Source organism: Andrographis paniculata, unplaced genomic scaffold, assembly GCF_009805555.1.
Source record: "Andrographis paniculata isolate CXL003 unplaced genomic scaffold, ASM980555v1 Contig14END, whole genome shotgun sequence".
Lineage (NCBI taxonomy): Eukaryota > Viridiplantae > Streptophyta > Magnoliopsida > Lamiales > Acanthaceae > Andrographis > Andrographis paniculata.
This window is the reverse complement of record NW_026137424.1, coordinates 290,784-303,745: the sequence shown is the minus strand read 5'-3', so window position 1 is coordinate 303,745 and position 12,962 is coordinate 290,784. Positions and strand designations below refer to the sequence as shown.

The window sequence follows — 12,962 nt, the reverse complement described above, 5'->3', positions numbered from 1 at the left end:
TCCGTTAGTTTTTTAACGGTGGGACCAAAATTGATTGAAATTGTTTATAATATAGGACCAAAATTGATTGAAATGGTTTATATTGGAATTAAAATTGATGAGTTTTTTATATTGGAACCAAAATTGATAAATTTTATTATATTGGGACCAAAATTTATTTTTTCCCTAATTGACATATAAACATCAATGTTATATATATAAATTTTTATGAAAGAAAAAATATGAAACAATCATTTTCAAAACAATAAAATTGCATATTATTTTTCAAAAAATAAAGTTACACTATAACATTCCGAAAATATCAAAATTGTAAAAACACCCAACTCTAAAAATAAAATTAAGCTACATTGTTACATTGTTACTCAATTAAGCTACATTGTTACTCAATTTTTAGTGTAACAGTTGGATAGGAGCCCACCTTTGTATTTTCAAGCCAATCCATTACATTTATACAATGGTTGAGTGGCTGTTCTTAAATTTTTTTCTAAAAATATCTTATGTAACACTTTTTTTTTTTTTTAATATCAAATATGTTATCTAACCATTATTCTCATAAAAACATTATAACGAGAAACACAAACAAATACTCTCTCCGTGCCACTAAAAATACCCATAAAAAATGTGGACGTAAATACAAAAATTTAGCTAAAATATAATTAGTAATAATAATTATTATATAATAAAAATAATTATAAATTAAAATTAAAATAACTAAATAATTTAATTATAATTGAAAAAATTCTAAATTATAAAATATAATTAAAATGTATAATTATATTTCCTAAAAAACAAATGACAAGTACCAATGAAAAAAAAAAATACACTTTATATTGGGAAGTAGGGAGTAGAACATAACCTTAAGTTTGCCTATCACCACCACCTACTTTGAACTCTTTACCAATGTTAGAGGTTAGCATTGAAATCACTATGGAATGGTAACCAAATCAAGCGAAAACACGTTACTGAATTCAAATGAGCTCTGACGATAGAGATGAATCAAACACTCCAATTAAGCCACACCACCAACCACTCTTAGCCTATTTTTAGAAGAAAAAATTATGTTTTTAATGGAAAGCACAAATATTGAGATTGGAATGAAAAAGTTTATTCCCTAAATTGATGATGAGAACTATATATATATATATATGTTACAAAAATCTGTCAAAGCTACCTGCTGGTAAATCACAGTGAGGTGTGGGCTGGATGGAACAGAAAGACCGATGCTGTCCTTAAAAACAATCAAAGCTAAATCGCCGCCCATCAAGAAGTGCCATTCGTCATGCCAAGAATGCCTGGAAGAAACCTAACGGCACTGTGATGTTTCAACTTAGCAATTGCTGCTTGTGTTTTCCCATGCTTTAGATCCAAATAGATACCAGTGATGATAGCATGGGGACTACTTGGTATCGCCGACAAGGCTTCCATTACAAAATGGTGAGCTTCATCAAACTCCCCCAACAATGCCAGATTAGCAGCATAATTTGCGCAAAAGAATCCTCGAGCCACTTCAGGACTCGGGAACACATATCCTTGAGATTCATCAGCATTCGGGTCTTCATTATCAGCCATTTTGTGTACCTCCCACTTTCCATAGTCCTCCCAGTCATAGGGAAGCTCGACATTGTTCCCGCCTGAGATATATCTCATTAAATGTTCAGCAGCCTCCTCCGGCTGATTTAGCATGCATAAAGCCTCTGATATATACATGGTTGCCAAAAATATGTATACCCTCGAACAATCAGGAATATTTGACAGAGATTTCGCCACTGATAAAGCTTTCAGGGGATTTCCTAGTGCCAACTCTACATAAGCCAAATCTGCAAGTGCAGCTTGCCGAATCATCTGGTTCTCACTCACACAGTTACACTCATAGTCAGTAATGGAGTTCTGCAGCACAGCACTCTGGCTGTTTACACTTTTTTCCTCTTTCATTTCGCCATTTGAATTGGGTTGAACTGTATTCGAAGCAAGACTGGATTCTTTGGGATCGCCAGTGACCGGTTTCTGGTCTGCAGAAACTATTTTTTCTGTTGATTCATTTTCCCCGGTAGGAGATGAACCCAGTCTGAAACATCTTTCCGCAGAGAAATCTAACAAATATAGGGCATTGACAAGACATTGACGGGCAAGAGACATTGATAGATCAGACTGCATGTCCTCATCTGGAATCAATTCATCCTCTCCAAAATATTCACACTGCCCGTTTGGTGAAACCCCATAATTTAGAGCAAGCTGCCTCCATTTTCCTTTTCCAATAACCTTAGCTCGGATGTCGGATTTGTCAAAAGCAGGGGAATTAGGTTTTATGAGTCCCTTTCCCAAGGCCATCAGACAACACTCAGCGACTCGCAGCCATAGAAGGGGTCTGTTGTAGAAAATTAGACTGGCCTTCTGAAAACACTTAACTGCATGGAAAGGTTTCCCACAGGCCAAGTAATGCGCGCCACAATTATATGATATGAGGAGGGATTTATCATACGACAAAGTCAGGAGTTTTGGAGGTTTTTCTTTCCTAGCATGTGAGCTGTTTTTTAGGGCTTTAGTAAAGAATACACCAGAAGTGTGATGCTTCCCGAGTTGGTGATAGATGCACCCAAGATTGTTGTAGTACATGCTGGGGAAACCAGTTTCTGCGCAGTTGCTTGATGCCATCAAAAGCTTGATTGCTTTCCGGTGGTTCCTACGAGCATATTCAAGCTGTGACTTCAAATATAGAGCCATGGGATAATCTTTACCACGAGCTAAGTTCATAGCTATCTTAACTTCTCGCTTAGCTGCTTTAAGGTTTCTTGTGAGAAGGAAAAACCGAACTTTGAACAGATGCAGCTTAAGCCTCAAATCGGCTACTGACGAGGACTCCTCTGTTTGGCTCCTTGAAAGGTCATTAAAACCTGCAACACCAGGTCCTTGGAGGTTCTGCCCACTAATATCAAGAGAAGATAGTAACTGTAATGACTGATCTTCTAGTGCTTCTTCAGATGAAGTTCTTGTTAAAGAATACTCCAACAATGTATTTGCATTTGCAACTGAATCGACATGAGAAGAATCAGAGAGAATTGAATTGCTTGGAAGTGAAGCAGGTTTTGATATGGATAAAGATTGGTGATGAGCTGACCGCCCATTTTCTCCAAGGTTGGTCAAGCTATTGATACAGAAAACCTTTTCCATGTAGCTGATTACATCCTGAAAAACAAAAAATAAAATAAAATAAAATAAAAAATCACATGAAAGTGATCAAAAGTGTAGAAACTAGAGGCGGGAAAGTGAAAACAAAACACTAAAAAATGCGCTCAGTAAATAACAAGTGAATTTTCAGTAAAACCTTGCTTCTAATAACAACTAAAATTTTGTGTTACAGGTAGGGCATGTTAGGCTTATCTAAGAACTACCTAGTACCGAAAGAAGAATATACACAGAATGTGAAACTAAGAGAATGAATTTTGTCTCAAAAGCTCAATATATTGAGTGCATTCTAGTCCCACCCACACATATTTGGTGTATTGGTTGCTGAATTCTGAAGCAAGATGCAATTAAAATAATAATAATCAGAACGATCATTTCAGAAAAAGCAATAAGTCTGACTTTGTATTGACAAACTTACAGCAGATCTTGACGCATGGTGTGAAAGTAATGCATTATCTACTAACAAAAGGCATATCCGAAGGGCCGTTCCCTGCATGTTACCTTGTAGAAGTCAGTAAATAGAACCTATCACGGTTAACGCTATATATGAGTTCTATTAATGTGTGATTGCTACCTCATCAAGTGGTTCAATGTTCTGATACAAGGAATCCAAATATGAGAATGATTTCTCATAGTCATGAAGGTGAAACCAAACAACAGCCTGCAATGAAATCAAAACTTGGAAAATAAGAAGAGAGAAATTTTTTATATATAGCCCATAGTACTAGCTACACCAGAATAAACAATACATACTATGTTGTACATAGCAACTGAGGTATCAAACTCATTTCCATAAACAGCTGAGGAATCAGAAAACTCATGAACAGCATTATTGGTACCCTTCAAGGCAACTATAGGCTTTTCTTCATCATTGTTAGTAACATCTGAGTGTTCTCTGGGAGCACGAGCAAGCTCTTCAATTTTTATCTGAATTAAGGAGAAAAGCATAAACGAAGCAGGAATGCAAAACAATGGCAAGCATCATGTAGACAGTAATCTATCCTAGCCACACGAGGTTCGCATTTGCAATTTACCCTGAAATTAATTATAGTAATATCCTATTCTAATTTATATCCTAGTAATTAAAGTTAATGATGATAATTATATCATACAAAATAAACATGCCTAAAAAGGTCTCTGTATAGTCTGGAAAGCACCACAGCACACAAGATCAAATCAAATACAAAACCTTTGAAATGGTTTTTCCTCTAAAAAGTTATATGCCTTAGAAATGAATGATGGATCCTATATTCCTGTTCCATAATGCCAAGACAGTGGTTTGCTACAGACACTCACTACAGCCTTCTAGTTCCACACTAAACGAAAGCACTTACCACTGACTGGAATTATTGCATTGTTTTCGGACATGTTGAGAGAGTACATGAATAGTTTGTATGGAGAAGGTTTGTAGGAAATGCATTTTGATTATGTTTGGGAAATAAATAATGTGATTATTTTCTGGGAATTTGATTTCATTTTTCGATAGAATTTATATTATATATAATTTTTCGTAAAAGAAACCCCTTGTTGTTAGTATTGTATCAGTATTCGATATCATTATATGCTGGAAATTATATCAGAGTTATACTTGGAAAAAATTACATTTATCTTAAGATAATGAAATGAAAGCTATAGATGCACCATATATTAGAGCATACAAGTAACCTTGTCAGAATCCTTGTTATCAGAAGAATGCTAAGCAGAGAGTATCTATCCTAACAAAAAGGCTTCAGCAAGCACAAAGGATCATCGAGAGAGAAGTAATGACACACCATGCAAAGTGTCTCCAAAACTAAGTAAAAACTAGATACGGTACAACAAAATATAGCAGAATCAAAGGATTTGTTCTCTTCACATTTTTTTCTAATGTTTTTACTGTTCAATCCTCGCAATTTCTCTTAAAGAACATCGCATCCAACAACCATTTTTTATGCAAAACATTACATCCAACAACTATTTCACCTCAAAAACATCAAAACGCAAAACACACACACACAATAATAATAATAATAATAATAATAATAATAATAATAATAATAATAATAAATTAATAATAAATAGAAAATAAAAGAAAAAAAGTTTGCCAAGTGAACAAACCCAAAGCATTCCATATAATATTAACCATAGATTGCATATTGACAATACAAGCCTAATCCATATTTCATATCATGTAACCTCACACCAATCAATAGAATATACTAGTTCCATAATTTATTGCAATCCCAAATAATGAACATCAATCCAGTTCCTGTGCTGAGCCATATTAGTTTGAACTATATATTGTTCGCAGTTTTGCATAATTCTTATGGGGTTCAACAGATTTGTCATTCAACATATTCCATCAAGTTCAATAGTTCAACAGTGTGGTGATGTTTTAAATTTGTTCCATAAATTTCCTATATGATTCAACAAATTTATTATGTCATTCAACATCACAGTTCTGAAACAAATTCAGCCATGACCCACTCCCCACGAATATAGATGAAAATCCTTCTTTATTTACTTATGTGAAACCACAATCTAGCAATATCCCATACACATCCTAACAATTCTCAATTCTCACGCTCTCAAGTTGCACAAAATTCAATGCCTTTTAGAATTACATCAACATCATCCTCACACTCGTTGAAAAAACCCTTCGCTACACTTATACCACTTGATGTACTTGGTTTTTGGTACAGAAGTGCAACAGTCATCAGACATCATAATGCTAGAAACAACAACCCAGGTTAGTAAATGTCAGGGTTTGGAATTAGAAATGAACACCTAATGAGCATCAGATTTTTAGTGGCTAGGAGAATTAGAGGAAATACATTAGACATGAGCTTAACTTCTATACAAATGATTAAAGATATGGCTAACTGTTAAAGATTCTGAAGTATAATTGAACATAAAATTAGGGAGAAATGTAATCATGGCCTCGTAAGCAGCACGTGTATGGAGATGATCATATGTTACAGTAGTCAACACTCTAAGGTCCTGGGCATTGCACTCACACATGCTTTGTGAACCCTCCAATTGTCCCTTTCGGCCTTTCCATAATCACACGTAAGTATCGTGTGCAGAAGTAAGACCATTAGTACAACAAGGGAGACACATGATCATTTCCAATCAACATTAATCAAAAACAAATTATAAAAGGTGCTATTTACAAGAATTAAAAACATTTTCCCCTAAACTTTATGCATCTTAGTAGCTTATGTTAATAAAACAATCCAACACAGTACCATTGCTAATACAAACGAGCTATACTTTCACTACTTTGCTTTGAATGCAACATTCTTATACATGCTTTGAATGCAAATGTTGTTCTATTTCATTCATAAACATTTGTGTATTTAGTTCATATAGGTTTTACCATGTTTTTGCTCATGCATTTTTCATCCTGTTTGGGTCAAGCATATTTCAATGGGTTCAATTTATATAACTTCTATGCCATTCAATTTTAAAGGCTGAAACAATTTTCTTATTTATATGAATGGATTAAAGCCTATAGTATGGTAAATTTATGGCTCTATTTGAAGATATATATATTTTCTAGTTGCTTTAGCATGCAACAACAGAATTGCCTATAAAGCACACTAATTGTCCATACAAGACATCACATCGAAAACTATTTCACTCATAAACCAAAATACAAACAAAAAACAAACACAAAGTAGGCAAACCCTATGCGAGCATATTAATATTTGTAATTATCTAATGAATAAAATGAATTTCAACTATGTACAATGTGGGATGATCTGATTGAACTTTCTAGGATTGAAATTCACAAGCAAGTATTGCATTCGAACTCTAGGAAAAATTAATGGCGAATTTAATTAATTCAAGATCAATATTGTGATCCATCAAGCACCTGTAGCTAAAATTGGTTGAAGTGCTGAAAAGTACTTCAGAATTTATAATTAGGGAAAAATGTGTAAACCCACAGAAGATAGAACAAAATTAAGTTTAAAACAAAAAATAAGCAAGTTCAGCCAGGGCTTTCTTTCAAGAGAAACACTCCAAAGTAGATACACCATCCAATTCATGATGAAGTATCTAATGCAATTCTCATCATGTTTGGGAAAAGCACAACTTTCATCCCATTCAATTTTAGAGGCTTAAACACTTGATTAATTTAATTTTACTAGCACTGCATGACGATAACCCTTTTCCTAAGGTAATCTCACCCAGGAGTACAAAGTGAAGACGAAAGTGGATGACTACTTTCCTGCTTGCTTCTTTACCCTATGAGATTATACAGCCTTCTTACATTTATTGTTCTCTTCATCTTGCTCTATCTTTTACATGAAAAAAAAAAAAAAAAAATTCTCAAGCAAGACACTTATGATATCTTATATTCCTCTATGAGATTCCAGTTGACTTAGACAAAATTGAGTCTGATTTGCTATATTACATCATAGGACAAGAATCTCAAAAGAGGTCTTCCAAAAGAGGAAAAGGGCATTCCCTACATAAGCATCCGAGAGAACTCCAGACAAGTACAGGGATGCTGAGCATACAAGAAGCCATGAAAACCTCTTAGCTGTCATGACCTAGAATCTTTTATGGACTCACAATGAAATCAAATGTTTTACTTTTTACTAAATAGATACCGCATAGATGTAAATAGGGCTAGATTAGGATATTATTAATAGATTTCTTTACATTTGGATAGACTCCTAATTGCCTGTATACATATGTGTGTAACCTCACATTGTGGAATACAAAACTTATATTTACATGGTATCAAAGCCATTTGATTTTAATCACCAAACACAAATACGTCAAAATTCAAAATCTAATTAGGGTTTGTTCTTTTACCATTTCAAATCAAAATCAATACTATTCACTTACACGGTTTCCAATAAAATAAACTACTTCTCACAAAACATCACATCTAAATACTATTTAAACAAAAACTCAAATTAACACCCTATTTTAAATCAATTTCAAACCACAAACCAACAAGCCCTAATGTTATGTTTATTTGGAGAATTTTTAAAGATTTCTACTATTCATTAAAAATTGTTTCCTTAGAAATAACTATCAAATCAAAACTCTATTTTTATTTTTTATATTATTCTAAAAATTAATTCTACATTAAAACATCAACACTTTTTAATATCATATCATACAACCATTCGAATTCAAAATTTTTACTATTCAAAACTCAAACCCAAAATCCAAACCTCCAAATACATGCACCCTAGATTACAATGGAGTACGTTGATTAGGTAATTGAGTAGGTGGGGTTTCTCTATTAAGGCATTAATTTTGGATCTGTGTTATCACACCGATTGCTTCAATGATTCAATCCAATCGAAGTCTTGCCTCTCCTCACCGCCATTGCCAGCCAGCCTCCAACCACCCAGCACATGAATCCCATGCATGCCTCTCACATACCCGCTTCCAATATTTTGCTATATTTATTGATGATTTTAATGTGTCACTTGGTTTATATAATGAAAAATTGTTCTTTCAAGAATTTTCACTTCGCTGCCAAAATGCAAACTTAAATTTGTGAGTATATCATTACCTCCCATTGTAACATTGCCAAAGAATAGTTATCTTCTCGATTTCAATAATTTTATGCTTGACCGCGGCATTCTTTTATGACTATTCTAGAGCAAACTACTCGACCCCATGATGGCGTTGTTGAATGAAAGTACTATGACTTTGAAAGATGCCCCCCACTTCTCTTCTAGATGAATGCTTTTTTCAAAGAATTTTGGGTTAACAGTGCCTATTGCCTGATTTTGATAAATTGTATGCCTTCCACAGCTCTTGATGGAGATATTCCATTCTCTCTATTGTTCCCTCATAAACTGTTTTCCCTAAGGCTCCTAAGTGCATCTTTCTTGGCTATAGTAGTTCGTAGAAAGGGTATTGGTGTTTCTCCGCTGCACTAAACTGCTACATTGTCTCTCACCAAGTCTATTTTCATGCTTATCACTTCATCTCACAACCTTGCGAAAGAATTGGATCATTTCCCCTACCATATGTTTAAGTCATTTCGGGTTCTATTTGTTCCCCACCTCCATCTTCAACTATTAAGTTCTACACCCGATGCCGTAATCCAACTATAGCAACTGATACCTTTACCAAATGCTTTGACATGTGATTCTCCACTTTTGAATTCTCAACCCACACAATCAACTCCCAATCTCTTCATAGCCCTTTATAAAGGTAAAGTATATGTGCAATTATCCTACTGGATCTGTTCAGTCAATATTTCCAAATCTGTTGGGAGAACTTTGGCACATGACCCTTGGTGTGCCACTGGCCAGCTATAATAGAGAGAATGAATGACCTTAAATCTTAATCATAATTATACTTGGGACTTTGGTGGACTTACCAGTTACCCTATGATATTAAGAATGACTTTCTTCATGAAGAGGTTTATAAGTTCGAAAGAGAGTAAAAATTAGTCCCTGATAATAAATAAACATCATTATCTATGCAGCACATAGAATAATCACTTGATTATTTACAAAATATATCATCCATAATACATGTGAGTTCAAAAGCATACATGTACAAACCTTTATGTTTTCAAGATCTTCAGTAAGCTTTTTAGGATCTGAACAGCCATCTCCAACATTCTCAGCAATAATTATATTATGACGAACCTAAAATACAACAAGGAATGATACAAAAGAACATTAAATGGAAACATCACATCAATATAATGGAGCTCTAGCTTCTATGATTACAAACATATAAAAATAAACAAACGAAAAGACTGAATTTAATCAACCTTGTTAAACTAATGTTATTTCTGGTTGTAGGCTTCCCTTAGGTTTCCCACTATTTATTAATGATCCTCCAAAAAATATCAAGTCAAACACTTCTATAGATATATATATATACTTTCAAAACCCACGTCAACACCTATTTATACATATCAAACAACTATTCCAATTTAATATTTGATTATTCCCAACCTCAATCCCAACTCCCAAACCAAAATCCAAACCCATAGTCCCATCAATGATTTCAAGCAACCCTTCATTACTACATTCATCGAGGCTTTTGCAGACATGAGCAAAGTTAGACTTCAATTAATCCCATGTGCAAAGGGTTCCTAAGCCAGCACATCAGACCTAAGATGCAGACCTCAGTCACTTGAACATATTGTAACAAAACAAATACAGACTAATCTTGAGCTAAACAACAAATACCCAAAGTAAGAGAATGCAGATCAGATTTTTAATCTCTCAAATGTGTAAAATGTTGTATAGTTTAGAATGCCTGTTAATTATTTTAGAATTCAGCCATTTCCCAGCCATTCAATTGGTAAAAACCCCAGAATTAAAGTAATGCTCAGCCACAATCCTCCAAAAGTTGCCTAATTTCAGTACTTTACAGACTAAACGAGAATGAAAAATGGGGTGACTTTCCCATCAACATAAGAGGTGCAGGGACCAGTTCTTTCTAGGGTTGGCCAATATTTATGTACAATGTCAATGTTTAGGAAAAAGGTTAAACTTGATGCATTGGCTAATGGTCAACAGATATTCAGGTAATGTGGCAGCAAATATTGGTAAATAAAATTATTTTTTATGCATTCTATGGTAAAGTATAGTCTCTGCTTTAATCTTCAATGCATAAAAAAACCATAGCGGAAATACTTGTTTTTACTCCCCTTAGGGGATAAGGAGATGTCTAGGGACCACAGCATGCAGATTACCCGGTTTACCATTAACGTGCAGTATCAAGAAAAAAAAAAATATATAGTGTACCAAACATAATAACTTAACAAGTGTGCTATGTACCAATGCATTTGCTATGATCAATGATTAAGCCATTTAGGAAAGCAAAAGAAATCACCTAAATATATGAACAGAAAGGGCGCAACTGTTCTAACATGAACCAAGTTGTCAATTGCATATGAGCTCACTTATGCAATGGACCCTAACAAAACTTAACTATGCAACCAATTCCATCTGCGGCAACTTTTGAAACATCATAAAAGCAGACCGACCACATATACCAGAAACAACCTTGTGACTTTCTTTCAATAAACTCATTTCAAGCTTACCGCAGTACATGCATTACACAAACATAATCAACTTCAACTCCCAAGACCATACCACTAAAACGTAACCCACCATGAACCAATGCTTCTAAGTTTAACACGCAATCATAACAAAGAAACAAATACATACCCTCGGATCGTCCTTCTTCTGCAACAGCCGATTCAATATGCCCAAACAATCGACAAACTTCCCAGCCTGAAAGAGCAAAGCAGCCTCCTTTGCCAACCCCGCTGTAACAGAAAAAGCAGCTTCGTCCCCTAACGTCCCCACCGCCGCCGTCGACCCATCTCTTGGCAATGACGAAGACACCGAATCCATCCGCTCACAGGTCCAAAAAAGGAATTATAATGAAAGTAGAAAATAAGAAACCCTCTAGCCTGGCAAAACCCCTCGAACACTAACTGCTTGACTTCAACTTCTCGTTCGAATCTGCAAATGCATTCAATTGAAGCCCCAATCAACGCCACAGCAATAAATCCTAAACCCTAGCAACACAAATACAAGCCTACGTGGTCTCGAAGCAGACCGAGACAACACACGCCCGATTGACCATTTGTTCTAGAGCCCAGCAGGCTGGGATTGCGATTCGTCGATGCAGAGAAAGAGGGCGCTACAAAATGAGAGAGAAATAGTAAAAATCTGGAGACGAGGAGGTGTAACGTCGACGGAAAATGGAGCGGGCAGTGATTGCCTGGAGTAGGGTGTACCTATATCGTGTGAGATTAATTTGTGACCGTTGGATCGTAAGACGTTCTGCGATGTACATTGTGCTTGTATTATTATTATTAGTAGTAACAACATTATGTTCTTAGAGTAACAACAATAAGACACGGTTAAATTTTTCTTCTAAATGTCACGTGTAATAGGTGTGTTCAAAACTAAAATATTCATTCAGAAAAAATAAAATAAACATTAAACAGTGGCTTTATTATTGCTATTTGAAAGCTAATCACAATATTTCTCTCAAAGATCCGATCACCAGCGACGAAAGGTCGCGTCCAACCAAGCCGGTCGAATTCCCGTAAGAGAAAATACTAATTTTTACTCACTTTTGTCTTTTTTTTATTTTTCTGTTTCTCCGATAAATCAATTTTAAACTTGATTTTGTCTTTGAAGGCCGGATTTCTTGTGCTCATTCTCTAACCGTTTCTAGCTGAACTTGAGGTCCGGAGAAGAGGTCCAGTATGAGGTAAAGTGTAAGTTTGTAGAAATTGAAATGATTTCCCATTTGGTTTACAATTCTTCTGAGGAGAAGCGATTGTTAGTCCAGATTTTGAGTTGCCATTTTTTGGAATCTATTTGTTTACAAGATTTACAATTAAGGTTGTCGTTGGTTAATCTTGCGAACTATTTTTTCTAAGCCGTTAGATTCACATGGATATGCAGTTTTCCAATTATGTTGCAATTCCTACAAAATCTACACTTCTTATGTATTTTAGTGTGGGAAGTTGGTGTGCTTTGGTTTGCAAAAAATAAAACTATGCCGATGATAGTCCATGGTACTTTTTATAGAAAATTGGTTTTGGTAATTAGTGTGGGAAATTTGTGTTTGGTCCCAAATACATGAAGAACTTTGACAAAAATTTCGTATCGTAATGCATTTTTATAAGTTTTAAGGTTGTGCTATTCTTAGTTCATATCAATTTTAATCTTATTTCATATGTATTTATTTTGGCAAATTTACATATATACCACTTGAATGGCATCAATATATTATTGTGGTAGAAAATGTGTCATTAAGATATCAAAAAACAA

The 12,962-nt window shown here is 34.7% G+C and overlaps 1 protein-coding gene across 4 annotated transcripts; it reads right to left on the bottom strand.

The window, feature by feature from the left end:
* Nucleotides 1-863: 863 nt before the first annotated feature.
* LOC127258798 (uncharacterized) lies at nt 864-11,868 on the bottom strand. Of its 4 annotated transcripts, none has more exons than XM_051285803.1 (7): nt 11,717-11,868; nt 11,337-11,636; nt 9,711-9,797; nt 3,937-4,110; nt 3,758-3,844; nt 3,602-3,673; nt 865-3,183 (listed from the first exon to the last, which is right to left on the bottom strand). In XM_051285803.1, the coding sequence occupies exons 2-7, from the start codon at nt 11,523-11,525 to the stop codon at nt 1,261-1,263; spliced, it is 2,532 nt and encodes an 843-aa protein (XP_051141760.1). In that variant the 5' UTR covers nt 11,526-11,636; nt 11,717-11,868; the 3' UTR covers nt 865-1,260. The 4 variants fall into 4 exon arrangements, 3 of the variants coding, with proteins under 3 accessions (XP_051141776.1, XP_051141760.1, XP_051141768.1); XM_051285811.1 differs by having other exon boundaries at nt 11,734-11,839; XR_007840363.1 differs by having other exon boundaries at nt 866-1,037; nt 1,172-3,183; nt 11,337-11,857.
* Between the last annotated feature and the right edge of the window lie 1,094 nt (nt 11,869-12,962).